Source organism: Mesoplodon mirus (genome assembly GCF_964341445.2).
Source record: "Mesoplodon mirus genome assembly, chromosome: 2".
Lineage (NCBI taxonomy): Eukaryota > Metazoa > Chordata > Mammalia > Artiodactyla > Ziphiidae > Mesoplodon > Mesoplodon mirus.
This window is the reverse complement of record NC_138977.1, coordinates 126,268,457-126,295,265: the sequence shown is the minus strand read 5'-3', so window position 1 is coordinate 126,295,265 and position 26,809 is coordinate 126,268,457. Positions and strand designations below refer to the sequence as shown.

The following is a 26,809-nucleotide window of genomic DNA, read 5'->3' as shown; positions in this document are numbered from 1 at the left end:
CATATTCCTTGATCATTGTCTTACCTGTCTGCCTCCTCTGTCGGCCTGAAGGTTCGTCAAGGGCAGGATCTTACTTCGCCCTGCGTCCTCAGTACATAGCCCAGGTCCCTCCACATGTTAGCAACTAACAACGTTTGTAATTATTAATCTTTTGGCTATCCCACCTGGCTAAACATCTTTGGATAGCGGCAGAGGTTGAATTATGTCTCCCCCAAAGACATGCCAAAGTCCTAACCCACCGTACCTGTGACCTTATTTGGAAATAGGGTCTTTGCAGGAGAAGAGACACAGAGAAACACAAGAAGGCCACATGACCATAGAGGCGGCGATTAGAGTTAGTGGCCACAAGCCCAGGGACACTTACAATTGCTGGCGACCACCAGAAGTTGAGAGGCAAGAGATAGATTCCCCTTCCGAGCTTTCAGATCTGTGAGAGAATTAATTTCCGTTGTTTTAAACCACCCAGTTTGTGGTAATTTTTTATGGCAGCCCTGGGAAAGCAATACAGATAGCATGAAAATCAACTCCATGGTCAAAGACTATGAGGTTCAGCATTCATTTATCTTTTACGTGATTCAACAGACATTTGGTTTTTGCTCTTCTCTCTGATAAATCACATGATCTGGGTTAGTTTTCACTCCTTGATTCTGACAGAGACCCTTTAGGGAAAATCCCAACTGAGGGACTATAATGTACAAAAAGAATGAAGAATCTTTGAGGTTTTCGGGATATCACTAGATTCTGCAGACTGTGCAGGTGATGTTGGCCTAAACCCGCAGTACCCGCCCTTCTCTGCTCCTCCTGGGAACACGCAGGTGACAGGTGACGTTCACCTGTCCTAATAAACACCCCAGGGCAGCGGTCAGACGCAGGAACGCACCAGCTGCAACTCTCCCACACGAGAAAGCACGCCAGAGTAAAACCGGAGACGCGCGAGCTTTCATTAGAAGACAACCCTGAACATTCACAAACATAGGCTCCATGACTTTGATCGGTAACAATAGGGAGACAATCAGACGTCGGATGCAGGATTGACCTTTATGATTCCATAAATACACCACCTCCAGAATTCTCCAAAACTCAGCTCTTGTCATGTTACTATCCAGCACCGACACCCTTGGATGTTTCCCCGCAGAATAAAGCAAAGGTTAAATTCCTCAGCCCCCAGAATGAAGTAAGTCAGAAAGAGAAAAACAGATATCGTATATTAACGCATATATGTGGAACCTAGAAAAATGGTCAGATGAACCGGTTTGCAGGGCAGAAATTGAGACACAGATGTAGAGAACAAACGTAAGGACACCAAGGGGGGAAAGCGGCGGGGCGTGGAGCTGGTGGTGTGATGAATTGGGAGATTGGGATTGACATGTATACACTAATATGTATAAAATGGATAACTAATAAGAACCTGCTGTATAAAACAAAATAAAATTTAAAAAAAATTCCTCAGCCCCGAACTCCCCAGTCGAATAATGCTAATGAATCCAAAGCAGGAAAGGCAGGGGGTCCGTCTTCTTCCCTTTCACTTCCGGCCGCGGCGTCCCGCCCCCATGACGCAAACACGCCGCGCCGTAACGTGCGTCATCCCGGAGCGCTGCCGAGGCTCTCGGCGGAGACAGAACATGGCGGAGCTGGGGAGGGTTGCTGTTCGCCACCCGGATTTGCTGCTCCCTGCGGGCTTCTGGGCGGCGGTGGCCGTGTGGGTGGAGAGGCCGCAGGTGGCCAACAAGCGGCTGTATGGCGTTCGCCTAGAGGCCCGGCGGAGCGCCTCTTTGCCCCGGGTCGAGCATTCCGGCCCCCGGCCGAGCTCAGGCCCCGAGCGGGAGGAGCGGGCCCCGGCGGGATGCGGGCCCAAGGACGGGCCGGGACACGGCCAGCGTTTCCCCGAGGGGGCGCCGGGCCCTCGGCCGAGCGCAGGCCCCGAGCAGGGCCCCCAGGAGTCCCAGGGCCGGCGCCAGCAAGGGGAGGACCAGCGGGAAGCAGCCAAAGCTCCTCTGCTCTCTGGGGCCCCTGGGCAGCCCGGGAAGGCTGGAGCCGGGGAGGGCGACTTCCCCGCCTCGGACCTGGGTTCTCTCTGGGAAGATTTCTCCCGGAGCCTCGCCAGCGGCAATCGAGAGATGCTAGCCTTCCTCACCCGCTCCGGGGCGGAATCGCAGCTGGAGGCTCAGCACGAGCTCGACGTGATTCTCAGAACCGTCATCTCGAAAACGAACGCGCATTGCCCGCTTAGTGCTCCGAGGAGAGAAATAGTCGTGCGAGGTAAGAGTATTTCTGATAGTGGCAGGTGTCAGAGATACATAGAACCGGACACTAGTGGAAGTGGCAAGGATAGGTTTTAATTGGTAATGCAGTATCACAGTAGGGAGAAGGGTCCAGCGTGAACTGAACTCCACTGCGATTTGTGCAGAGGTGACTGGGCTTTCTACAGGGAGAATGAAGGAAGAGGATGGGGCGGCAGAGTCAGGGAGATGAAAAATTAACCAGAAGCAGGAAAGGTGGGGGATCGGTGCCTGTGACACCCATATGGGTTTGCTGACTGGTGCCTGTGGATGTTAGGTCCTCCCCTCCCACAGAGGCGGTCACAGGGGCTCTTGTTCAGGTGTGGGCTGGAACAGTCTGTTCTTCTCTCAACCTTGAGTTTTTTTAGGTGGGCACTTTAAGGGGGCCTAGGGTCATGCTAGGGATGTGGCCTTGAGCTGTTGGGAACTGTGACAGTGTTTGTTCAGGTCTTCATAGGCAAGGTTGAACCCTAATTGAGACAGGCCTCACAGGAGCCTGCCTAGAGTTTGGTCCCGAGGAGGATCTTTCGCAGAGGCTGCAGTTAGATTAAAAACCAGCCAGTAAATGAAAAGGCAGTAAAGGCACCTAGTCTGCCAGTTTCCTTGCCATACCCCAGGGAGGTTGTAGATTTTTCATTGTTTTTGGAGGGGACACGTAGAAATGTGAATCCTTAGTACAGAGGGTGGGGTTGTGGATTGGGGTGGTGTCTGGAAGGCTTGGGGAAGACGGTGAAGGAGCGCTGGACCATGAGTGGTAAAGCGGAATTTACTAGGTAAAGGGATAAGGGAAAAGGCTAGCTCCTGGGGCAGCTCGTAGAGTCCTCCCTACATCTCAGAGCCGCACCCGTGCTGAATTTGTCTCATGCTCAGAGCCTCATTGACTTCCCCTGCTGCTGCATCTTTTCTGCCTCTAGCCTTTTTGCCATGCAACAACTGCGTGTGGTCACAGGTTCTGGGTATCAGGGTGTGGGTGTCTCTGGAGGCTGTTCTATCCACCACAAGCAGTGATGCTGAATTACTGGTGGGTGTGTACCCGCTCGCCCCCCCAATACTGCAGGCCTCTGTGCCCCTGTAAGACTCTTCGCAGGTGTCCCCTCCTCCAGGAGGCGCTCTCTGACCCTGCTGCCCAGACTAGTTTAGGAGCCCTTCCAGCTTTTATCACCTTTTACACCTCACCTCTCCTGGGCTGAGGGGATGAGCGCATCAGTGCCCACGAGGCCTTCAGACATGGATGTCTGCATTCTCACATGGGCTTCACAGAAGAGCAGGGTGGGCTAAGCCTGTCCTCTTCCTCTTTGTGAGCATCGCTCCTCCACGGGGGAGCCCTTTCAGGACCACGCTCAGCTCTTTGAACAAGGCTACTCTGTGTGGCGCGGTGCAGGCTCGGGGATGCGGCCGTGGCCAGGACATTCGCTGATGTAAATTAAGTGGGGAAAAGCCCTGGGGGTTGAAGGCACGGTGGATTCAGTACTGTTTTTTTAAGACCACTTTTGATGAGACTGTGAACTAAGCACTTCTAATCGATTATCCCTATCTTTTTTCCCCAGATGTCCTCAATGGAACTGTAACTTTTTTACCTTTGGAAGAAGACAATGAAGGGAATTTAAAGGTTAAGACGAGCAACGTGTATCAAATTCAGCTCAGTCATAGCAAAGGAGAATGGTAAGGACCGAATAACTTATTCCTTTCTCTCAAAGATTGATGCTTTAAATCAATGATTTTTTTCAAATTAATTAATTATTTATTTTTGGGGGGCTGCATCGGGTCTTGGTTGCTGCGCACGAGCTCTCTAGTTGCGGCGAGCGGGGGCTACTCTTCGTTGCGGTGTGCAGACTTCTCATTGCGGTGGCTTCTTTTGCAGAGCACGGGCTCTAGGCGCACGGGCTTCAGTAGCTGTAGCTCGCGGGCTCTAGAGCGCAGGCTCAGTAGTTGTGGCGCACGGGCTTAGTTGCTCTGTGGCATGTGGGATCTTCTGGACCAGGGCTCGAATCTGTGTCCCCTGCATTGGCAGGCGGATTCTTAAGCACTGCGCCAGCAGGGAAGTCCCCAGTCAGTGGTTTCTTTAGGCAGCTGTAAGATTCCGGTCACCAAGCAGCATCAGGGACTCTCTCTCAGGCAGTGCGGGTTTGTGGGAATGCGCTTTCTAGTTGGCGTTTCCCTCACGCATCCTTGTTCCTGTTGGCTTCTGGGTGGTCATAGCCTGGCTGGAGGGCCCCTACATTCTGTGTAGCCTTGATGGTTACTAGCACCTGGTTCTAGCACCAAATTCAAATAAACACAGTCCATTCGTTATTTTGTTATTTCTTACACCTTGGTAATGGGTAGTAAGTGGAACCTTCTTTTATATTGTCCACTGAGGCTCACGTGGTCTTACACGTAGCGGGTATTCTGTGATGTTTATTATAAAAGCAGCAGTTTCATGCGTTCCCTTAATTCCACATGGTGTTTGGGCCTGTCTGGAAAGTGTGAAATTTGATTTACTTCCATTTGGTATTTTCTAAATGAAGAAGTCAGAGAAGGTTAAATCACTCGCTATTCTTCTGCTGATGTTTTCCTGAGAGCCACATGGGTCTATTCTTTCAAGACAACCTTGGGGATGAGCTTTGCACACGGTTTCATAGAGAGCTGAGGGGTACATTGGGAAGAGCTTGGTTTTGGAGTCACATAGACCTGGGTTTCCCCACCATTGAGCTTGGGTACATTGCCTCTGTGGCCCTCAGTCTTCTCATCTCTGAAATGGGTTTAATCATTTTTGAGCCCCCCAGGAGGGGGCTGGGCCGGGCTTCCCAGGGACCTGTTGTAGGCTTACACTCTGGGTGGAGTACTCAGGGTCTGCCGGAGTGAAGCCTCTTGCCAGTTGTTAAATGCTCCCCAAGGGGCCTTGCCCCGAGGCCCTTTCCTCTCCCCTGGAGAGTGAGGGCAGACCCCGTGGGAAAGCCGGGTGTGCCCGTGTGGGTCACCCAGGGGGTGCCGATGCGGAGCTGCGGGGTGAGCGCTGGAGGCTGCTGTCCCCTCGCCTGGTTGGGGAAGCCCGGCCCAAGTCCGGCCGCGGCAGGCGCTCAGTGTGGTTGATGCGGTGGAATCCCAGCCCCTGTTCTCCACGAGCTTCCGAGTGTCCGAGTGGCTACTCCCCATCTTTCCTGGCTGACATCTCCTGTCGTTGCCCTGCTGGGCAGCTGTCACCTGCATTGCATTGGGAACTGGCCACACCTTGGGGCCAGATCTGTGGCCTTCTCAGCAGAACACGAGTTAAACGGATGTTTGGTGGCTGCTGCCGTGGGATGTGGCACTCCTGGTCTGTGCTTGGCTTCAGCAGGACTTCGGTGTGCCCACCATGTGCTTGCGCTGGGCACCTGGGGGTCAGCAAGGCCCGAGAGAGACAGATGAACACTCTAATGCCAGGTGGTGCTGAGTGCCGGGCAGAGAAGTAAGAGGTGGCTCAGGCCTCTTCCCCGTCCCTTCATTGGCAAGGGCAGCGCTGTGTGCATCGTACCAGGGTGGGTGGGAGAGGCCCCTGAGGCCTGAGCGGGTGAGGGGGTAGCCGTGAGGACCCCGGGGACACCTGGGAAAGAGCGTGGGGCCCAGGAAGAGCAGAGGAAAGGCCCAAGGCCATCAGCCCCAGCAGGATAGCTTCCGAAGGGAAGGGATGGGAAAGGGGAGCATCTTGGGGCGTGTTTCTCAGTGGACACTTGGCACCTGTTACTTATGGGAGTGAGCTGTGTCCCTTTGATGTGCCTGGTGGCAAAAGCCTGACAGTCTAACTCTCACCAGACCGGCGACCCCTTGCCCTTGCCCCTGCCCCGTGCCTGCCTCCAGCTCCGCCCCCTCACCCAGCTGCCTGTGCTTCTGCTCCTTCTTAGGGGCCCCCACTGAACGCCACCTCCTTTTCTGTGCGCCAGCAAACTTGATGCTTCTCCCCTTCATCGCACTGCCTGGGTCGCAGCCTCGGTGGATGTGTTGTCGTGACCTGGGCCCGCGGGTTGCGCGTTTACTCAGCGCCCAGACAGCGAGCACCCGCCGTGATCAGGCACTGCTGGGGCCGGGGTCGAGCAGCGAACAGAACAGACAGGGCTGCGGCCTCTGCGCTCTGGTGGCAGAGGACACACGGTTACCTAGAAGGACTGTGAGCCACAGGGACTGTGTATGTGTCCTCAGCTTGGTGACTGAGCACTCAGCTTTCTGGATGGGAAATACTCAGTGGGACCAGCGTTCTACATCTGGGTAGCACGTGTGAAATGTATAAAACCTAGAAAAGTTAAAGAAATCCATAAACGTTTTAGAATCTAGCTAATCAGTGCATGAAGTGGATGAAGTGCATGAAGGAGGTGAGAGGAGCTTTGTCATTTGCCATCCTTCTGATGGGCTTCGTAAGATGTGTAAATGCATTTTTAACAACGTTTGCAAGAGAGGAGGAATTCTTTCTGCTTTTTAAATGTGTTTTTCTCTGTAGGATGAAAATTCTGTAACTAGTTCCAGATTGTCTTGTGTTTGGGGTACAATATTTTGTCATCGTAGCTGTCTTAATTTCTCTCTTCTTTTGGCAAAGAAATGTGTAGTTTAAAAATAAGAATTGAGGGCCTCCCTGGTGGCGCAGTGGTTGAGAGTCCGCCTGCCGATGCAGGGGATACGGGTTCGTGCCCCGGTCTGGGAGGATCCCATATGCCGCGGAGCGGCTGGGCCCGTGAGCCATGGCCGCTGGGCCTGCGCATCCGGAGCCTGTGCTCCGCAACGGGAGAGGCCACAACAGTGAGAGGCCCGCATACCGCAAAAAGAAAAAAAAAAATAAGAATTGAAACCAGCTCTGCTTATTCATATTTCTCTTATTTTCAAAGGTTCATATCTGTTTTAATTTTCTGTCCAGAAAGATGGCATTCAGATGGTATTGTGTATCCCAAACCCACCTGGCTTGGAGAAGAGTTGCTGGCCACATTGGCCAGGTGGTGTGTGGCGAGCAGGCAGAGTGGGTTCAAAAGGACCCTGTCCCTCATTTCCATCATGAAGTACAGCAAGGCTCACCACGTGCTTAAAGAGAAGTATAAAGACATGGTCAAGGTAATTCTGGGCAAAGACGTCTGTGACCTCCCCCACCCCCATTGAAACGAGGCGATGTACCAAGCTGCTCCAGGTGACGTTGTTTCGCCTGTGTGCTACAGATGCAGACATTAAGTCAAAACATACCCACCTAAGGCCCCACATTGCAGCCTGTACTTTGACATAGTTAGGGATGCAGACCATAAAAACATTGGCAGTTACGCTGTGGAAAAGGATTTGGTTTTTCTGTTTTGTTTTGTTTTGGCACATTACTATTTTTTTTCAAGAGAACAAAAGGAAAATAATTTAATTTAAAATAATTGAATATTTAAATACTAAATTACCATAATTCTTCAGTATAAACATAAAGGTATTTGAAGAAAATATATGAAAAATTAAAGTACAAAAGCATATACTTCCAAAAAGGAGACCAATTTTGTAAAATGTCCTTAACTTGAAGGTGTAAAAAGAAGGTAACAACAAACATCTGTGTATTCACACCCAGCTTAAGAAATAAAGTATCACAAGCATATCTCCATTTATTGTGCTTTGCAAATATTGGTGTTTTTTTTTGCGGTACGCGGGCCTCTCACTGTTGTGGCCTCTCCCGTTGCGGAGCACAGGCTCTGGACGCGCAGGCTCAGCGGCCATGGCTCATGGGCCCAGCCGCTCCGTGGCATGTGGGATCCTCCCAGACCGGGGCACGAACCCACGTCCCCTGCATCGGCAGGCAGACTCTCAACCACTGTGCTACCAGGGAAGCCCAAATACTGTATTTTTTATGAATTGAAGGTTTGTAACAGCCCTGCACGGAGTAGGTCTGTTGGCACCGTTTTCCAACAGCGTTTGCTCACTTCGTATCTCTGTGTCACATTTTGGTAATTTGCACAATATTTAAAACTTTTTCATTATTATTATATTTGTCATGGTGACCCGTGATCAGTGACCTTTGATGTTACTACTATAACTCACTGAAGACTCAGATGATGGTTGGCATTTTTTAGCAATCAAGTGTTTTATTTTTTGGCTGCGCCAGGCGGCTTATGGGATCTTAAGTCCCCAACCAGGGATTGAACCCACGCTCTCTGCTGTGAAAGTGCTGAGTCGTAACCACTGGACTGCCAGGGAATTCCCAGCAATAAAGTATTTTTTAATTAAAGTACGTCCATTGTTTTTTTTAGACACAATGCTATTGCACACTTAATAGACTACCCTATAGTGTAAACGGAACTTTTATATGCACTGGAAAACCAAAAAATCTGTGTGACTCACCTTACTGCAATATTTACTTTGTTGGGGTGTCTGGAACTGAACCCGTAATATCTCTGAGGCGCCTGTGCTAACAGAGTTGAACCTACTTTGTACTCTTCCTGTTTGTATCTCCCTCCCTTCTCTTAGAAGTAACCACAGTTCATCGTTGCCATGTATTTTTGTATCGGTCCCCTCTTGCTGTGTAGCAGAGCATCCCCCAGGGTCTCAGGCGTGAAACAGTAACCACCCATTCCTGCTGCAGCTGGCTGACCTCGGCTGGCTTCCCCTTCGTCTCCCAGTGGTCCTTCATTATCTTACTGTTTAGTACCTTTAAGAAGGGACTTCTTTATTCTTCCAGCTTTTAAAATTGTCCTTGGTGAGATGGTTCGTCCAAACTGTCTAATCCACTAGACTGGAAACAGAAATCTGAACGTTTAATATTGGCCGTTGGCTTTTTTCTCATCTGCCAAACTCCCGTTCTGCATGTCACTGATTTTAATAATGAGGCCTCACGCTTGCACAGCCGGTATTTTCTAGTTTCATAGTACCTGATGGTCATCCTGCATGGTAATTAAGTCAGAGTCTTTATCCCTGCTTTACAGGTAGGGAGATGGGGACAAAACAGCTGAGTGACACTCCTGACAAGTGACAGCAACTCACTGACAGACCAGAGGGTGGAGCGCTGACCTCCTGACCCCTGTGCCTTTGCTTCCTCGACCCCCGCCCACCCCTCATTTCCTTGTCTGTCATACTTGTCTAGATAAGTGATGAGGGTAGCATAGCTCAGCGTTTTCCTCTGATGCCCAGTGGCCCCACCTAAATGTCTTACAGACAATGTCTTTATTCCAGTCTTGCTTCAGACTCCATTGGTCTCAATGTGTCCTGTTACACACTGATGCGCTGAAAATTTACACATGCCCTTGAAAATGTTGTAGGTGTGGCCTGAAGTCACTGACCCTGAGAAGTTCGTGTATGAAGACGTGGCTCTCGCTGCCTACCTGCTGGTAAGGCTTTGCGGCCTGAGTTTCGGTGCGAGGGTGGGAGGTTGCTCAGGTAGCTCAGGGCTTTTACAGTTCTGTTGGCCAAGGTTGGTTACACAAGTGATTCTTTTTTTTAACTTTGCATGATGCTTTTGCATGTATGTAGAACGAGTCTGAATTGTGAAATGTAACCTCAGGAATTGAACTGAAGCAGCGCTTTCCTAATCAGTAGTCAACACGGAACGCGGAGATGTTGGCTGCGTTTGGGGGCTGCCATCGGGGCCCATCTGAGAAGCCCCTGCCTACCAGTCCTCGTGTTCGGTGTTTCTAGTTCTAGCCCTTCTCGGCTGCCTTGCTGGCCACCTGGATCTGGGCAAGCCTTTAACTTCACAGTCTTGATTTTCTCATCTATGAGATGTTTAGAGGAGATACCTTGTAGTTTCCTTTCAACCGTAATTCTCTTAGTCTTCGAAATAACATTGATTCTCAAAGTATACAAAACTTGAAGGATTGAGAGGACGCCTGAAGGAACTAACAGTAATCTGTACGGCTCTTGCCCAGAGGTGGCCACACGAATTTGGAGTCTGGATGGAAGAAGAGGGCTTTGATGCCCGCGCAGCATCCGGCCAGGGCCGTGGGCCGGTCCCGCCGTGCTCTGCTCACCCGGGCATCACCTGCGTGGAGGCCCAGGGCCTCAGAGGAGGCCGCTCCTCCTGTTGTGGGAGAGGATCTGTCGTTCCATGTGGGGTTGTGTCTGAATTACTCTGGGGTAGGGTGAATCACAAACTGACTTTGGTTTTTTTTTTTTTCTGTTAGGTTCTATGGGAAGAAGAGAGAGCTGAGCGGGGAGAGACAGCCAGGCAGTCCTTTGTCGACCTCGGTTGTGGGAACGGCCTCCTGGTCCACATCCTGAGCAGCGAAGGGGTAAAGCATGCTTGGGGCCGTTTCTCGTACCTTTGCTAGAGCGTCTTCAGGCCCAGCACGAGGTCTTTCTCTGCTGGTCCGATCTGGATTCAGAGGCGGCCTGGCTGTCGGCATAGTGGCTGGTGGCGAACTCTGTGGAGCGGGCAGCTTGTAAACAGGACCAAAGACAGCGGTCTCGTTAGACTAGAATAGGATTCTCAGACACTCGGCCTATGGAACAGCACACTTTCAGCAGCTCTGAATTTTTTTTTTCTTTTTTTTTTTTTGCTGTACGCGGGCCTCTCTCACTGTTGTGGCCTCTCCCAATGCGGAGCACAGGCTCCAGATGTGCAGGCTCAGCGGCCATGGCTCACGGGCCCAGCCGCTCCGCGGCATGTGGGATCTTCCCGGGCTGGGGCACGATCCCGTGTCCCCTGCATCGGCAGGCGGACTCTCAACCACTGCACCACCAGGGAAGCCCAGCTCTGATGTTTTTGTTGTCAGTATTTTCTTTGGAAAACCCACCATTTCAAGGCACAGGGAGGGGAATAAAGGATAAGGTGGGTTCTGCCCTAGAGAAGCTTAGATTCTAGCTCAGAGGACAGTCAGGCACCCATATATTGTATTGATACACATACATAAGTAAAACTGTGATAGTCAGTCTTGCACCCATTTTCTGGATTGTGAAGCAGAGGCATTGAGAGCTGAGGACAGCCCTGGCCCTGGCAGCAGTTCAAGACTCGCAAGCGTCAGCTTTCCCCCGGAGTCTCGCGGCGTCCGGCGAGGCCAGTGCACTGGGTGCAGCAGCACCGTCACCTGGCCCAGTGAGCTTCGTGCTCAAGAGTGACAGTGGGGATTGAAGCCCAATCGTGACCCAAAGGCTGGTTTTCTTGTGACCGTAGCATTCTGCCTTATGGACAGACACATTTGTCCTCACCTGTGGGACTTTGGAATGGGGTTGTTAGACGGGGCTTTCTGAGGTGCTTTGTAAAAGAGTGAGGCTGTAGTTGTGACCCCTGTGAACAGGGGTTGTCTGTGGGGTGTTAGCACATCTGGTGGTGACTAGGAGCCAGTGGGTGGAGGCATGGGGCTGGGTCCCCGGGAGAGCTGCGTGTGGTCAGGGTGCTCTGGGTGAGAACGACCCTGAGGGCGAGGCTCGTCTGGGGGCTGGAAGAGAAGGTGAGCCCGAGAGCTGAACTTGACCAGCTCAGAGGAGCCGGCTCCCTTTCTGGGCAGGCGTATTTCCCGGGGCTGCGTGTGGCCGTGGAGGTGTTCCCACGCCTTGGCTCTGTTTCCCCTTCGTGAAGCCTCGGCAGCACAGGTTCCGTCTGTGCCCCGCGGGACACGAGTGTCTGTTCTCAGCAGCCGAGGAGCTGAGGGTCTCCTGCACTTCATGCAGGGGATGATACCTGCAGAGTTTGATTTGTTCTTGCTAATTTATTATGGTGTACTGACCTGAACCTTTGATTCCTGAAATTCCTCGTTTCAGCATCCAGGCAGAGGGATTGATGTCCGAAGACGAAAAGTTTGGGACATGTACGGACCAGAGACGCACCTAGAGGTACTGGCTCCATCCCTTCCCTTGACCTCAGCGCGGTTGTTTTAAAGGGTGTCTCTGTGTACGGGCCAGTCAGAGATGCTCATAACCACAGCAGTCCACATTCGTCTCAGTGCTCTGAGACTGTACAAGCGGATGAAGCTTTAGACCTCCACAGCCTTCTGGTTAAACTGAAGGAGGGATGCTGGAGCCGGAGACGTGTCTCCTCCCCCAGGTCTGCCGCAGGCTCTTTGCATCTCTTGTGGGTGCCCGAGGGGGCTCTCGGCCGCCTGAGGGGTGGGGGCGGAGGACAACCCCTCCTCTGCATCTCCTCTGGTGCCTGGGACAGGCCGCACGTTCAGACCTCCACTAGGCAGTGGGTGCCCACCCTGCCAGGTCCGGGCTGGGGCGGGGGCACCGTGGGCGGTCCTGCTCTGTGAGCAGCGTGGCCAGGAGTGGCCTCCAGCAAGACGGTGAGCTGGCGAGGAGTTGGAGGAGGGGAGTGCAGTGGAGCGGCCAGACCGGGCCACACATGCGCAGCCGTCCAGCGGAGACGGACAGCACACCTGGCCTCAGTCGTGACCGCGGGGCTGTAGGGAGCCCCGTCCGCCCCACTGTGGTCCAGAGCAGCTCCGAGCGATCAGAGAGGGGGGTCTTCTCTGCAGCACCCTGCGGCAGGTCAGGGCTCTAGCATTTCCCGGCGTTGGTCTCTAAGAGCCCAGGCCTCCAAAACGGTGGGGGAGTGCGGCGGTGGGGCTGCACCCTTGGCCCTGGGGTGCTGTGGGGCCTCTGCTGTACAGCTGCCCGCACTGCCTCTAGACCCCGTCCCCGAGTGAAGACGCGCGGGGGTGACCGGGACGCAGCGTCTCATCTGCCCGAGGGCGGGATGCTGACCGGAGAAATGAAAAGAACATTTGCTTTTCATCGTGGAGAATGTCAGGAATATACCAAAGTGGAGAGACACGCGTGCCAAACCCCAGCAACTCATCGTCCGCCTCAGCGATTCTTTTGTCTCATTCCTCCCCCTCCCTGACCACAGCATCAGCCCAGCCGTGGTTTCCAAGCAGATCTCGGGTATATCATTTCATCTGTGAAAAGAAAACGAAAGTTTCAAGACTTATTTGGATATTTTCTCTTTGCCTTTCTATTAAAGTCGAGAATATTATTGCAAAATATAAAAACATTGGAGGAAGGGAGGTTTGTTGCAGCTGCCCGACAGCTTTTTATTTGCTCAGTTTCTCGTTATATATTTATACTTCGCTTTATGCTACAAGGGTTTACATTTGCTTGTATATTCATACATTACAATAAATTAGAACATTTGAAAACTCAGGTTTGAGGAATGATGGTAAACCAGATGAAGGACTAGGGGACGCCTGCAGCTACATGTACAGACCACGTGTCCTTACCCAGGTAATAAAATTGGCCTCTGAATTTCGATGAGGCTGATGATTAAAGCTAAGGGAATAACGTGGTTGATTCCAAAATCCCCTGTGTCCCAGGAGAAAAAGCAAAATAATTTCTTTGGGTAAAAAGTTCACACAGCAGTCGAATAGGCTCTGTTTAAATCCTGACCCCAAGGAAGAGCTGGCTGGCACAATGTGCCCCTTGGAGAACAGGTAGAAGATTCTAGTTCTTTCTTCGAGGTTCCCTGTGGAGTGGGGGGACCCACCCATCACTCAGTGAAGGCCTGCCAGTAGGAGTGCTGTGCCTCACCTCTTGTGGATTGTTTTCTCATTAACACCTGGACCTCTGGTCGCCGAGCTGGAGGAAGAGTCCCGCGTGTTCTGGTGTTAAACGTGAGGGTGGAGGCTGGCCGCGCTTCGGGGACACCTCTGCTCTAGAAGAACGTGACCAGGAGCGAGCCTGCCTTTGTTGGCAAGGGCTTGGGGCTTGTGCGTTACCTAGTAAATGGCTGATTTCCACGAATAGGCACGGTCTGGGCATTCGAAGGCCGAGCATGGGATACAACTTTTCTTTATTTCAAAAACCTCATTTGATTGTAAGCAAGAGACTGTTAAGAAAAGCACATGCTGTTGATAACAGCATTGTGAATGGGCACAGAGTGTCCTCGTCTTGTTTGTGAAGCTCTGTAGGGAACAGGAATATTGCCATGTCCTGTATTCACAATCCCCAAACTTTTTCTGAGACAGGTAGAGCTTTGTTGTCGAGCATGTTGTTGGAAAGAAAACTGTAAATGTGATTATGATAATTACTAAGCGTAATTTGTTTTTGTAAATATAGACCATTTAATGAGGCAGGCAAATTTAAATGTAGAACGGGTGGGAAGAAAGAATAAATAGTATCAAAAGTTTGTTCTTGATAGTATCAAAAGTTTGCCTACTTTTGAATTACACATAGACCATTTTCAGTATTTCACTGAAATACTGTTTTCAGCATTTTAATATATGTGAAAATAGAAGCACATATGCTTATTCAGGAACCAAAAAGATGAATTTAAATTCAATTTTTATATCCGTCAGCTTTGCAAAACACTCCCGTGGCCTTGAAAAGTGAGGGTTAACATCACGTCTTCCCCGTTTGTTCTGACCAAGAACTAACACGTCCGCTTACTTGCCGTGGGGGTTCATTCTTCAATTCTAAAATTAGAGGATTTTGTGTGGTTATAGTCTCTTTTGTCTCTCTTTCCAGTTTTTTTTTTTAACCCTTTGTTTTACATTGAAGTATAGTTAATTTGCAGTGTTGTGTTAGTTTCGGCTGTACAGTCTCCAGTTCAAACTGACATCTTCACCATTGAGACTGTTGACTTTGATAATTAATGACGGCCTGCTGATTAGCAGAAAGGATAAGGTGTTCACTTAAAGTTCTTAAATCTTCAAAGCAAGCTGTTCCCAGTTTAACTACAGAAACTATCACTCTGGTGAACATGCCTGTTCAGTGGGTAAAAACTTGCTGTCTGAGAGTTCATAAAAGATAATAGTGTAATAGCAAAGGCTGGTGCCCACTTCTGTAAATTCTTCCTATATTTTCTCTTTTCATAGATGTGCTCATTCCGTGGGTTGTGTAAGTGTATCAGGGTCTATGTCAAGTCAGCCTCAGACCTCCCAGCTTTCCGCTCACCCCTCTGCAGGCTGTTTCTTGCCCCTCCTCCTGCCAAAAGTAAAATGGTTCACATGTCCCCTGTCTCCTTTAGCTGCTCTTATATTTATGTAAAAAGGCTATTTTTAATATCAAAAGGAGATGAGCATCCAGAAGTGTTGTTGGCTTACCCGGCCAGCAATAATGCTAAAAGTTGTCAGTAGCCGTGCCCTCAGGCAGGCTGGGCTGGGCACACACTTCCTCACTACTGGCCCAGCTTCCTCCTTTTGCAGATGAAGACCTGCAGCCCAGAGGGGCTGAGACCGGCCAGGAACAGCTGCGGTTCTGCAGGGGTGGTTGCGTTTGTTATTTCCCTCTGTGCTCTGATTTTATTTACTAGACACTTAGTCTTGTTCTGTGTCTTTCTTTTAGGAAAGTGCAATCACACCAAATGATAGGACCCTCTTCCCGGACGTCGATTGGTTAATCGGAAACCATTCCGATGAACTAACGCCATGGGTACCTGTGATTGCGGCCAGGTGAGTAGGTGCAGGTGTTAGCACAGTGGTGGCTGGGGACGTTTTGTTGCCTAAACCTCGCTGTCCAGAACCGTAGCCACTGGCTGCTTGTGGCTATCGCGTACTTGAAACGTGGCTGGTCCAGATTGATGAGATGATAATCTGTTGGATATATTGGGTTAAATTTAAAATAAATTCCACCTGTTTTATTTTGCTATTGAAGACACGGATACTAGAAAATATAAAATTATGTATGTGGTTCACATGTTCACATTATATTTTCGTTGTGATTACTTCCACAGTGTTTATATCCAGTATTGAAAGATGCGTTTTTCCTGATAACAGGAGGGTTTGTCTTTCAGAGGAAAGACCCTCTGCTGAAATGTTTGTCTCAATTTTGGGCTCTCTGCCTCAGTCAGACTTCTTTAAGATGCACATTACCTTGCTGCCCTTTCGTATTTCATTGCCAAGTCTCTTCTATCCGAGGTTCTTTTGGACTATTCTATTTATTTTTTTTTTTAATGCCCTCCCCTCTTTTCTTTTAGGTACAGTTGATTTACAATATTATATAGTTTCAGGTGTACAACGTAGTGATTAAAACTTTTTTTGGTTGTACTCTATTTGTAGTTATCATAAAATATTTCCTGTGTTCCCTGTGCTGTACAGCATATCCTTGTAGCTTCTTTATGTTGTACATAGTAGTTTGTACCTCTTAATCCTCTACCCCTGCCTTGCCCCTCCCCACTCCCCTCTCCCCACTGGTGACCACTAAGTCATTCTCTATATCTGTGAGTCTGTTTCTTTTTGGTTATTTTCATTCGTTTGTTTTATTTTTTAGATTCAGCATACAAGTGATAATGTACAGTATTTGTCTCTCTCTGTCTGACTTCATTTCACTAAGCATAATACCTTCCAGGACCATTCTTTTGGACTGTTTTAGAATAATATAGGTCAAGGAGCAAATCATAATCTTTTTTGTGCTTACCTCTGAAATTTCCTATCCAACAGCTGAAATCTCCAAGTACTTCAGAAAGTTTTAGATTACAGTTGATGATCATAATTGCAATAGAAAAAAATATTTTTAATAAAAGTAATTAGATTCATATTTTATTGAAAAGATGCTATTTTTTTTTATAATGCGCAAAGCATTTTACTATGTATGAAAAACAAGTGCAGTCTAGTTAGGAGAAAACCAACCGGACTCTATATTACACACACCTTAATGACAAGACTCCCCACCACATGTGAATGTAAAACATTTAATTTAAAAATGTTGACACTACAATATATAAAATAGCTATTATAACTGCACATAGTGTATTCTATAGCTGCCAGGTTTACTTTTTTTTTTTTTTTAATAAGGAAACTAAGTTACACTGTGGTTAAGACTTGTATCTTCACCCCTGAAAAAGCCCACATTCTATCACAGCATTGTTTCTAGAAATTAAATTGGGGAAGGCTATAATTCTTCTTTTTATATAAAAAACAAAATTAGCCAGTAGCACGTCATTTGCATTTTGCCCTGGCACCCTATTGCCGTGTGACTTTCCGAGGAATTTTCTTTATTGAATCTCTTTAAGACCTTGGGTTTCCGTGTCGCTCATTGTCTTTGAAGGTCTTCCTACAACTGCCGCTTCTTCGTCCTGCCCTGCTGCTTCTTTGACTTTGTGGGGAAATATCAGCGGAGGCAGAGCAAGCAGACCCAGTACCGAGGGTACCTGGATTTCATCACCGAGGTGGGCTTGGCCTGTGGCTTCCACGTGGAGGAGGATTGTCTTAGGATTCCTTCCACCAAGAGGGTGCGTCCTGGTCACCTGGGCTGTCCTCGGCAGGCGACATCGAGGTGTTTAGATGGAAAGCTTGGGGCCGTCCTTGTCACAGAACCGTAGACGACACTGGGATGATTGCAGGTGTGACTGTCCCAGAGGTGCCCTTGCTGATCCCAACATCCCTGTCACTGGCGGGTCCAGAGGCTTGTTCTGTGCCTGCAGTCCCCTGCTTTGCAGGCGTTCTGGCACTTCCTTCTCCAGCCCTGTGGCAGCTCTGCAGGAACCCTCAGCAGGTGTTCATCCGTTTTCCAGAAACTGTGACTGCCCCTCGGGGACCCTCCCAGAGTGGGTGTCAGCTTGGCTTCTCTATAGGTTTCTGGCTGTGGTGCTGCCTGGGGCTGAACGCTCTTAACTTCTGTCTTAGGGTCCCAAATTACTGACTGAAATTGCTTCAGAAGTTCAAAATGATTTCACATTTCCTCATTAAAAGACTCAATTCAGATTTACTTGAAATGAGTTTTTCCAGGTAGAAATTGACCCTTGCACTGCCTGTGACCCTGCCAGGTGGTCGGGGCCGACCTGCTTCCCACGCAGGGGGCTTGAACTACTGAGAGAGTCAGGGGAACCATTGACGTTGGTTTTATTCATCTCTGTTAACTTTCTTTCATGAGACTCTATGGCCGTCAGTGCTTTTTGTGAAAAACTAAACACAAAAACCTGTCATCCGATCTCAGCTTGATTGCGTGACGGTGGGGAAAAGGATAGAAGGCTTGAGCTTGACTCTCGGCTCTGCCACTTCCTGGCAGTGCCTTTGGGGGCACATGACAGACACTCCCTGCCCGTGTCCTCACTGCCAACTAGGGAGGAGCAGCTCGCCGGCCGGTGCTGGGCCCTCACTCGGGCTCACCTGCCTGCGCTGGGCCCCTCTGTCGACTTCAGGTACATCATTGCTGTCACTGCTCAAAATCGTTTTGGAAATGTCCTTTAGGGCTCACCTTTAGAGCCTTCCTGTCATTCTCTTAAATGTCCTCTATTTTGGCAAGTCAGTCTTCTGAGGTTGGAATGGAATTCTGCTAGAGTTTGGGTCATGTAGGTACGAGGATCCTACAGTCTTGATGTTTGCATTTGCTGTTCCGTTACTGGTTGCTGGAGACCGTGGAGCACTGCTTAATCTCTCCGAACCTCAGTTTTCCTATAACTGGAAGGTTCAGGGGTCAGATGCAAGTGCGGGTGGCCACACACAGCAGCTGTTAATTGAGGACTGATTACGTGCCACGCCTTCTCATTCCACACACACACAAGTTGTCACCTGCCCAAGATCACACATTTAGCAGGTGGCACAGCTGGAGAGCAGTGAGGGGTGGCTCTGAGGCAACCAGATTCGCCTTCATCGGGTTCGGGCCTGGAGAGGACGTCCAGAGATGCTGTACCCACTGCAGCGTCGCCGGACGGGGCCTGGCTCTCCCCGGGGCTCCTGAGGGCAACCTTCATCTGGACGTGCGAACGGGGAAGGGGACAGCGTGAACTGGACATCCCCACCATGCCAAGTGCTCTGCTAGGTGCACACGTGCTCTCCTCGCTCTGGCAGCGCTGCCCCTTGAGAGCTCTGCAGGGTTACCGTCAGGGTCTTCTGTGTGTGGGGCGGAAGAGGGGTGCAGTGGGGTGCGGCTGGTTGGCTCAGTAAAGGTGACCTTGGTCTGTCGTGTTTGTTAGGCACTGTGGAATGAAGCTTCCTGTGGGCTTTTGCTGATAGTATGTTAAGTCATTGGTTGGTATGAGTTTTTAAAATAAGGATTCCTTTCATGATAGGTGTCGAAGACTTTCATGGAATTTATTCTCCAGAACAAGAGAGTTCCCTGGAGAATGTTGAGGTGCTATTGGAACCTGCTAAAGTACTTCCTGTGCTCTTTTCACGTGCAGATGTGTCTCATTGGGAAATCCAGAACATACCCGCCCGCTGAAGAAGATTCTGTGGATGAGCGGAGAACCCGCTACATTAACAGCAGGCGGGGCGGCCCTGTGAGCCCACCTGGCCAGGTCCCTGCCCCGCCTCCACCCGGGGCCACCGCTGGTGGTGCCGATGGCCCCGAGGGGCGTGGAGCCCTGGATGCCGGGGCCAGGCACACACCCGAGTCCCCCGCTGAAGGACTCTGGCTGTCTGGATTTCACCCCAGAGAAAAAGCCGAGCGTGTGAGGAACTGTGCCGCCCTCCCTCGAGATTTTATTGACCGAGTGGTTTTGCAAGTGGCGAATTTGTTGTTGGGCGGAAAGCAGTTAAACACGACAAGTTCTCAGAGCAGGAGTGTGAAGGCCTGGAATCGAGGAGGTAATGACCACCCTGGGTACTAGCTGGGTTTCAGGCAGTGACGCTGTTCTCAGAACCAACTTAAAACTGTGTGGTCATTTTTTTTTTTTTGCTGTACGCGGGCCTCTCACTGTTGTGGTCTCGCCCGTTGCGGAGCACAGGCTCTGGACGCGCAGGCTCAGTGGCCATGGATCACGGGCCCAGCTGCTCCACGGGATGTGGGATCTTCCCGGACCGGGGCAAGAACCTGTGTCCCCTGCATCGGCAGGCGGACTCTCAACCACTGCGCCACCAGGGAAGCCCCTGTGTGGTCATTTTAATTTTTATTTATTTTTATTTTTTAAATATTTATCTGGCCCCACTGGGTCTTAGTTGCCCACCTGCAGGATCTTCTGTGCGGGATCTGTAGTTGCAGCAAGTGGGCTCTTAGTTGTGGCATGCATGTGGATCTAGTTCCCTGACCAGGGATCAAACCTGGGCCCCCTGCACTGGGAGCGTGGAGTCTTAACCACTGGACCACCAGGGACGTCCCTGTATGGTCATTTTTAATTAAATGTCAAGAGGAGTCTTCATCATTTTTGTCAAGTCATTAGGAGTGTGCAGATGGGCTGAGGGAAGGAGCTTGTTGGTGGGCTGCCGCCCGAGGGTGCTATAGGGCTTCCTCAGCAGCCAGGCGCTCGCCCTCTGAGTTTTGGGGTCACTGGAGGAGATGGAGGCCCCACCTTCAGCCTGTTGGGGATGCAGCCCGCTGGCCCTGTGGGTGGGCCGGCCCAGGGAGGGGTGAGCAGTGGGTCCTTCTCCCCCCGCAGCGTGGATGGCGCTGTGCTGAGTCTCTTTCTTCATCCTCACGCCCCTCCCGTCCCTTGTGTACGTGTGATGTGGCAGTGCCCTCGAGCTTGACCCCCTCCAGGGATCACCTGACCCTGGGAGCATCTGATTGGGAGAGCCTCTCTGGGGACCCGGTGGTGGCCATAGCCAGCGCCGCCCCAGTGGAGGGGGCTGACCATCCGCATAACCGTGGACAAGGCCCAGGTGCCTGGGGAGTTCTGTGGGTCGGCACCCCCTTCCTCGGTGCGCCCTGCAGAGGCGGGCCAAGGTGGAGAGGGAGGACGCTGCCTCGGGGCTCGGAGTGGGGCCTCGAAGGGCTCAGGGTCCTCGGACCTGCGGGCGGCTCTGAAAACATGGACTCTGACCTTTAATTTCCAGGATGGTCCTTTCCTCTGCGGGGTCCTTTGGGAATGACTGCCCAGGAAGCGCTGGCTTGTGCCTGGGGTGGGATGCCCTGATAGTGAGCAAAGACGGGGTCTCTTCCTGGGCTCAGTTTGGGTGGGTAGCGGTGGCTCCAATGATGATCGGGTCTCAGGCCTGCCCGCCCGGGTACTCCCACTGCCCCGCCCGGCGTGAGAAGCCTGCCCCGGCAGGGGTGGGGGGTACCCTCAGCCTCGCAGCTGCACACTCTGCCCTTGGTCGCTGGACTTAGTGACCCCTGCCCCAGCATCAGGCTCGGGACCCCCAGTGTGTCTGAGCCCTGCGCAACGTCAGTGAGTGGGTCTGTCCCCAGGACCGCACTCATCCCAGGCTGGGGTCTACCCTCTGCCAGGCATGGCGGAGGGGACGCCGGGTGGGAGATGGTGGGCTCGGGACACGCACATGTGTAAGGGTGAGAGGCAGCGGTGTGGGGCTGCACGTGCGAGCCCACGTCGTGGGGCTCTAGGCTGGGGGTCGGGGGAGGAGGGCAGGCTTCTGGGCCGGGATTTAATTTCCCCTCAGACTTCCCATCTCCTCTCAGAAGGGGCTCCAGGTGGCTGCGAGGCGGGCTTGGCGCATGGAATGGCAGTCCCCACCCCGAGCAGCGGCCGGACCACGCGGCAGGGCTGACTTGCTGTGTCTGGGAGGCTTGGTTGTCCTCGGGGGTCAGACACAGGGCGCGCAGCCTGACATCTCAGGTGCTATGGCTCTGCCTGCAGAGTTCAGCAAGCTGTGGATTCAGTTTAACTAAAGTTCTCACATGGGGGACACCCTTTCTTCAACAGGGAGCCTGTCCTTGGCGGAAGTGGCCGGGGAGCTGGACAGGGAGATGCTGCAGAGGCTGAAGCGGGAGTGCGGGGGCCTGCAGACACTTCTGAGGAACAACCCGCAGGTGTTCCAAGGTGAGGGGTTGGGCCGGGACTCCCTCGGTTCACAGCGCCTGAGGACGGGCTGCACGCTTCCTGAGGCAACAAGTTGCTCTCGTGCAGATTCTACCACCGCCCTCCTTCCTTTCCCCCCCCTTTTTTTTTAATGAAATAAACCTTATTTGAGAGGAGTTTCAGAGCTAGAGGATAGATCCCCTCAGTGCATCTCAAGTCGCGACAGGACGTGGGTCGCACCTCTGCTTCTCTGATGCTGCCAGCCTCTGCCTGGCACCCCAGGGCCCAGCCCCGCCCCATCCAGGACACGCCCCCTCCTCCCACGGAGGGAAGAGCTGCTGGCAGGGCCTCCTGTCGCTGGGGAGCTTTTTTGGGTGGAGCTTCAGTACTTGCTTTGCTTTGGCCTCTGGCTGCCTGCCAAACTGGAAGCATCCTGAGCTCCCAGCCAGGCCCTGGGCCTAGAGGAGGAAGGCCTCCCTACCCCGGCCCGTGTGCCTGCACTCCCCCCTCCCCACACACACTGGCGCCCTGGGATCCAGGTGGGTGGAGGGAGAAGGGCCCGGGGCCTGCGTGCTCTTCCACGCAGGCTGCAGAGCTCTGCAGAGCAGGGCACTGCCGCCCCTGCCCTCCTGGAGTTTGCAGCCTGACAGGAAGGGGAAACGTCGCAGATTTTACATGGGCACCTGGGGTTCCAAGAAGTTCTGTTAAACTTCACCAGCGTACACAGAGGAGATTCTGTGTACACATCAGCCAGAGGGTCCATAAGTCATCGTGTTTGTTTCTTAAAGCTTTTTCCCCTTTGTCTTTGTGGAAGTATTTTAAAGCACATCCCAGCTGACATGCTAGTCACCCCTAAGTACTTCTGTGCGTGGCTTTAAAAATAGTGGGCGTCTTCTTGCATCACCCTAATGTCGTAGGTGACATTCTCACCCAGGGAGGCCTGGCCTCGCCTCAGGCATCAGGAAGGCTTCGCTTCGGAAATGACATCTGAGCTGGGACTTGGTGAAGTGAACAGGGAAAAGCACTTCAGGCAGAGGGAACAGCGTGTGCGAAGTGGCAGGATGGGGCCTTGCTGAACAAGGGGTGGGGCAGGTAGGGCTAGCAGGCTGCAGCCCCCTGTGGCCGTGAGGAGGATCTGGGCCTCTGTGACAGGCAGTGGCGTGCTGACTTGCTGTGATAGTGGGAGGAGCAGGCCCAGCTGCACTGTGAGCTCGTGCCGGCGGCCCGAGAGGTGGCCGGAGACCAGTGCATCAGGCTCAGCACCTGCGTGGATGAAGAATGGGGTGTCCGGCAAGGAGGACATGCCTGCCTGACCCCCTCTGTCTGTGCTGGGGGCTGCACGCCCAGATGACAGCCTCCCTGTCCCCACCCATCCCCAGGACCCGGCGGGTGGGTGGGCACTCCGAGCAGTGGGTCCAGCCCCTTGGGACAGGTGCCTTGGGGGTCTGTGTGGGGAGGGGTGACGGGCCCTGCTGGGCTTGGGCCTTTGCAGAGGTGGGGAGGCCACTGTGACAGCATGAAATAGAAGTCTGACCCGAGGGCGCTGGCCAGCACTGGGCCTGAAGGCCTTGTCCCGAGCCCCGGGATCTGGACCAGTCGCCCCCACCCCCGCCCCGCACCTTTGTACTCCTACCGCCAGGGTGGTTGCCCCGTGACGGGGGGCGTGGGTGGAGGGACCGCGCACGGAGATGCAGGAGCACATCTGTCCACTCTTCGGCCTGTGCACCTCCTCGGGAGGTGAGCGCTGCTGCCTTGTGGTCCCACCTCCACGCGTGCACCTGAGAGCTCCGTGCGCACCGCCCGTGTGTGCACCACCCCGAGGCATACACACCTGTACCACCCGCCCCGTGTGTGTGCACCTGAGAGCTCACGTGTTCACGCCCGCCGCACCTTTGGGGGCCTGGTGGTTTGTCCTCCCAGAGCTAACGTTGGTTTTCGTTTCAGCTTGACCTCAGTCAGCTAAATGCTGCTGTTGCTATGGCAGCGAGCCCCGCAGTGGAGCTGGCGGGTCCAGGGTTGGGGGGTGTGGAGGGCAGCCCACTGGTGGGCGGAGAGGCAGGGGGAGCGTGGGCCTTGCGGCTGGGAGTCCCCACCCAGCTGGGCTGCACTGCATGGAGCTTTAGTGGACTGAAACTTGCTGTGCCCAGGGAACTGCTCTGCTTTCTGCTGTTGCCAGCATGTTTTTCTGTTGGTTTCATGAAATAGTGCTCTTTTCTCCCCCGTCATAAATATGCATGTGTGCGATTGGTTTTCTGTGTGGTTTGCATCGATGAGCACGTTTATTTTTGGAAACACTTCTGAGTAGGAGCCTTGGGGGTTGAACTCCAGTAAACATTCTACACCCAGTCATGCAAAAACTAAGCACCAAAGCTGGGTCTTATCTCTGTAGTTTTTTTTTTTTTTTTTTTAACTAACATGGTTAGTTTTACTCGAGTGAGGAGGTGAAAACAGTTTCGGATGCTTCAGTTCTGCCTGCCCTGAGCACCTTGTGGGCCGGGCATGCGCCGGGGCGGGCGCGGGAGGGCAGGCACCGCCCTGGGCCAGGCGTGGAGCCCGCGCTCAGCCTTGAGGACACGGACGCAGCTCAGCGAGGTCGGTCCCTGGCCCAGGGTCTCTGGGGGCTGGGCCGGCCCCCCGGGTCGAGAGAGACCCCAGAACTGGTGCTGCTGAGCACTCCGCACCGTCCCGGTAAATTTACCTCCCTAGTGGGATTCTGGAAGAATCCTCAGACACTTCCTCAGGACGCTTTGGCTCAGGTGACGTCTGTGGTCAGAGACAGAGGAGGAGCCCGAACAGTAGGTCCACCGAGTCTGAGGGACTCACGCTTTGGGGAGGAAATGGCCTCACAAACGTCGGGTGAGAAGTGAGCTCCGTAGAGCGCGTTTTGTGCCTGTGATTCACTTAAAATCGGGAAGTCTGCTGGTCTGGCCTGCCAGCCAGCTGGAGGGGCGCAGGCAGAGGGCACGGGCCCGCCCAGACTAGGGGAGGGGGCCTGTCAGCCGGCCTGGCCCCCTCCCCAGGACTCGCCGGCCCCTGCCCCCTGCAGGGCCACCCCTCATCGTCAGTGCCTGCTCCACAGGCCCTACAAATCCTGCCTGGGTCCCCTTCCCCCGACCCTGCAGGGATTGCTCCAGAAACGTGGTATGTCCAGTGGAGGGCCTGCTGCGAGACAGCCCGCCCTGAGTGGGGGTGGACGGGCCAGCCTCTGTGGAGGGTGAGGGTCTGCACTTGGCTTTGGCCCCAGCGAGCTCCCCAGGCTCCTTTGCACACGGCTGGGGGGCTCCGGCCGCCCTGCCCCAGCTGGGGCGTGTCGTTCCCGGCTGCGCCAGGAGGGGCTGCTGTGGGAGCGCCTGTGGAAGGCCGTGGCTGCCTGCCCAGCTGCCGGGCCAGGACAGCCGAGCTCTCAGCAGCGTCTGCCTCGTTGGAAGCAGGGCCGGCCTGGCCCTTCCTAGGTGCTTCTCGGCCGCCCCCCCAAGGGTGAATCCCTGCGTTGTGTCCCTCGTGCGGAGAGGCACCTCTGCAGTTCCTTCCTCTGGTTTCAGGGGACAGTTTTCGATAAGCATCAGACTGCAGAGACAGTCTCGTGTTGCTGCAACACGAGGCAATTTGAAAGCGAAATTCAAGCTTGAACGCGCACTTTCAAGGTTTCCTTAGAAGTTGGGGAGCCAGATTTGTTCAGTAATCTTCCTTTATTTCTGCCAAGGCTTTCCGTCTCCAGGTGGCTGTATAGCTTCCAGGGAAAAGCAGGACGGGTTTGGTTGCTCTGGCCCCGTCTCACGTGGGGGTGTTGGCGTCTCGGGAGGAAGCGGCCATGCGGAAGCTCCCAGCACAGCTTCAGCCAAGTTGGGGCGACCGGTTCAGGAGGCGTTTGGGCGGCCCTGGGCCCTCCCCCTGCACCGCCCTGGGGTCCTCCAGGCGCCCAGCTCTGCGGCCACCCCGCCCACACAGGTCCCCCCGCCGCATCTCAGCCCCCTGCTGCTCTGTGAGGGCCTCCCGCCCTGCCCCTGCCGACAGGGCTGCCGTGCCCCTACCTCCTACTTCCCGTTTACGTCTGGGGGCTCTGCCTGTAACCCTGGTGGTCCCCGCAGCCTGCCCCTCATCTCCACCTGCCTGGACAGGGCCTCTCCCCTGCTCCCTCCGCTCTGTCCTTATGATGCGGACGCATGCCCTCGAGGGCCCGTGCCGCCACGCAGACGTCCTGCCCGCGTCGGGACCACGCTCGTGGTCGTCGTTAGCCTTGTTCCACGAGCCGGTGCCCACGAGTGGCCACGCCCGGGTCCCGTCACCAGCAGGACCTCAGGCACCGGCTCCCAGCCCCAGGTGCCTGCACCCTGTCCTTGCTCCCCTCGGCCCCTCCCTCGTGCTCCCTATGTGTAGGTGGGACTGCAGGCCGCGGGCGGGTGGGGGGTTGGGGCCACTGCCTGGGATCCCAGCGCCTCGCCCCCTCCTGCCGCCGAGCCTGCGGGGGCTGCGTCTCCTGTGGCTGCACCCCGGCCCTGGACAGCTGTCTCCACAGAGCCCGGCCACCTGCCCAGCTCGCAATTCACCCCTCGGCTGTGTCTTTTCTCCTTGTTCCCACCCCCAGTTCTGAACGGGCAAGTTCGCATCCGCGACTGGAGGGAAGAGAGGCCTCGGAAGGAAAAGGAACCAGAAGCAAAACGGAGGCTGTTTTCGGAAACCTTCAAAACCCGAATCTGTTGGTTTTTCGCTCATCACCCTGATGGTTGTGTTCTGCCTTCAGACCGCTGCCCGTTTGCCCACGGGCCTGGGGAGCTGCGGCCAGCCACCACCAAGAAGAAAAAGCAGCCTCTGTGAGCTGCTCTGCCTGTGGGGAGGCCTGGGGCGGGGAGGCCGAGCGTGAGGGAGACTCCCAGCTCCTCCGAGCGCTGCGCTTCTGTCCTGGTGGCTTCAAGGTCTTTCTCCTTCCTCCTTCCTCCAGGTTCTCACAGGACGTGATCACGCCCCACTGAAGCTAAAAACACTCACACCTCCCCCCGCCCCGTCCGAGTGCTGCGTTTGTTTTAAATGTGGTCGCCCTTAAATGTGTTCAGCATCTTTACATCAGGAA

The 26,809-nt window shown here is 53.4% G+C and overlaps 1 protein-coding gene across 2 annotated transcripts; it reads left to right on the top strand.

Moving 5' to 3' along the window:
- Nucleotides 1-1,589: 1,589 nt before the first annotated feature.
- On the top strand, nucleotides 1,590-26,809 carry TRMT44 (tRNA methyltransferase 44 homolog). 2 transcript variants are annotated; one of them, XM_082645695.1, is made up of 12 exons: nucleotides 1,590-2,259; nucleotides 3,827-3,941; nucleotides 7,112-7,331; nucleotides 9,497-9,565; nucleotides 10,358-10,465; nucleotides 11,934-12,005; nucleotides 15,453-15,559; nucleotides 17,154-17,274; nucleotides 19,228-19,633; nucleotides 21,646-21,762; nucleotides 26,327-26,552; nucleotides 26,681-26,809. In XM_082645695.1, the coding sequence occupies exons 1-12, from the start codon at nucleotides 1,623-1,625 to the stop codon at nucleotides 26,709-26,711; spliced, it is 2,229 nt and encodes a 742-aa protein (XP_082501821.1). In that variant the 5' UTR covers nucleotides 1,590-1,622; the 3' UTR covers nucleotides 26,712-26,809. The 2 variants fall into 2 exon arrangements, with proteins under 2 accessions (XP_082501821.1, XP_082501820.1); XM_082645694.1 differs by having other exon boundaries at nucleotides 17,154-17,337.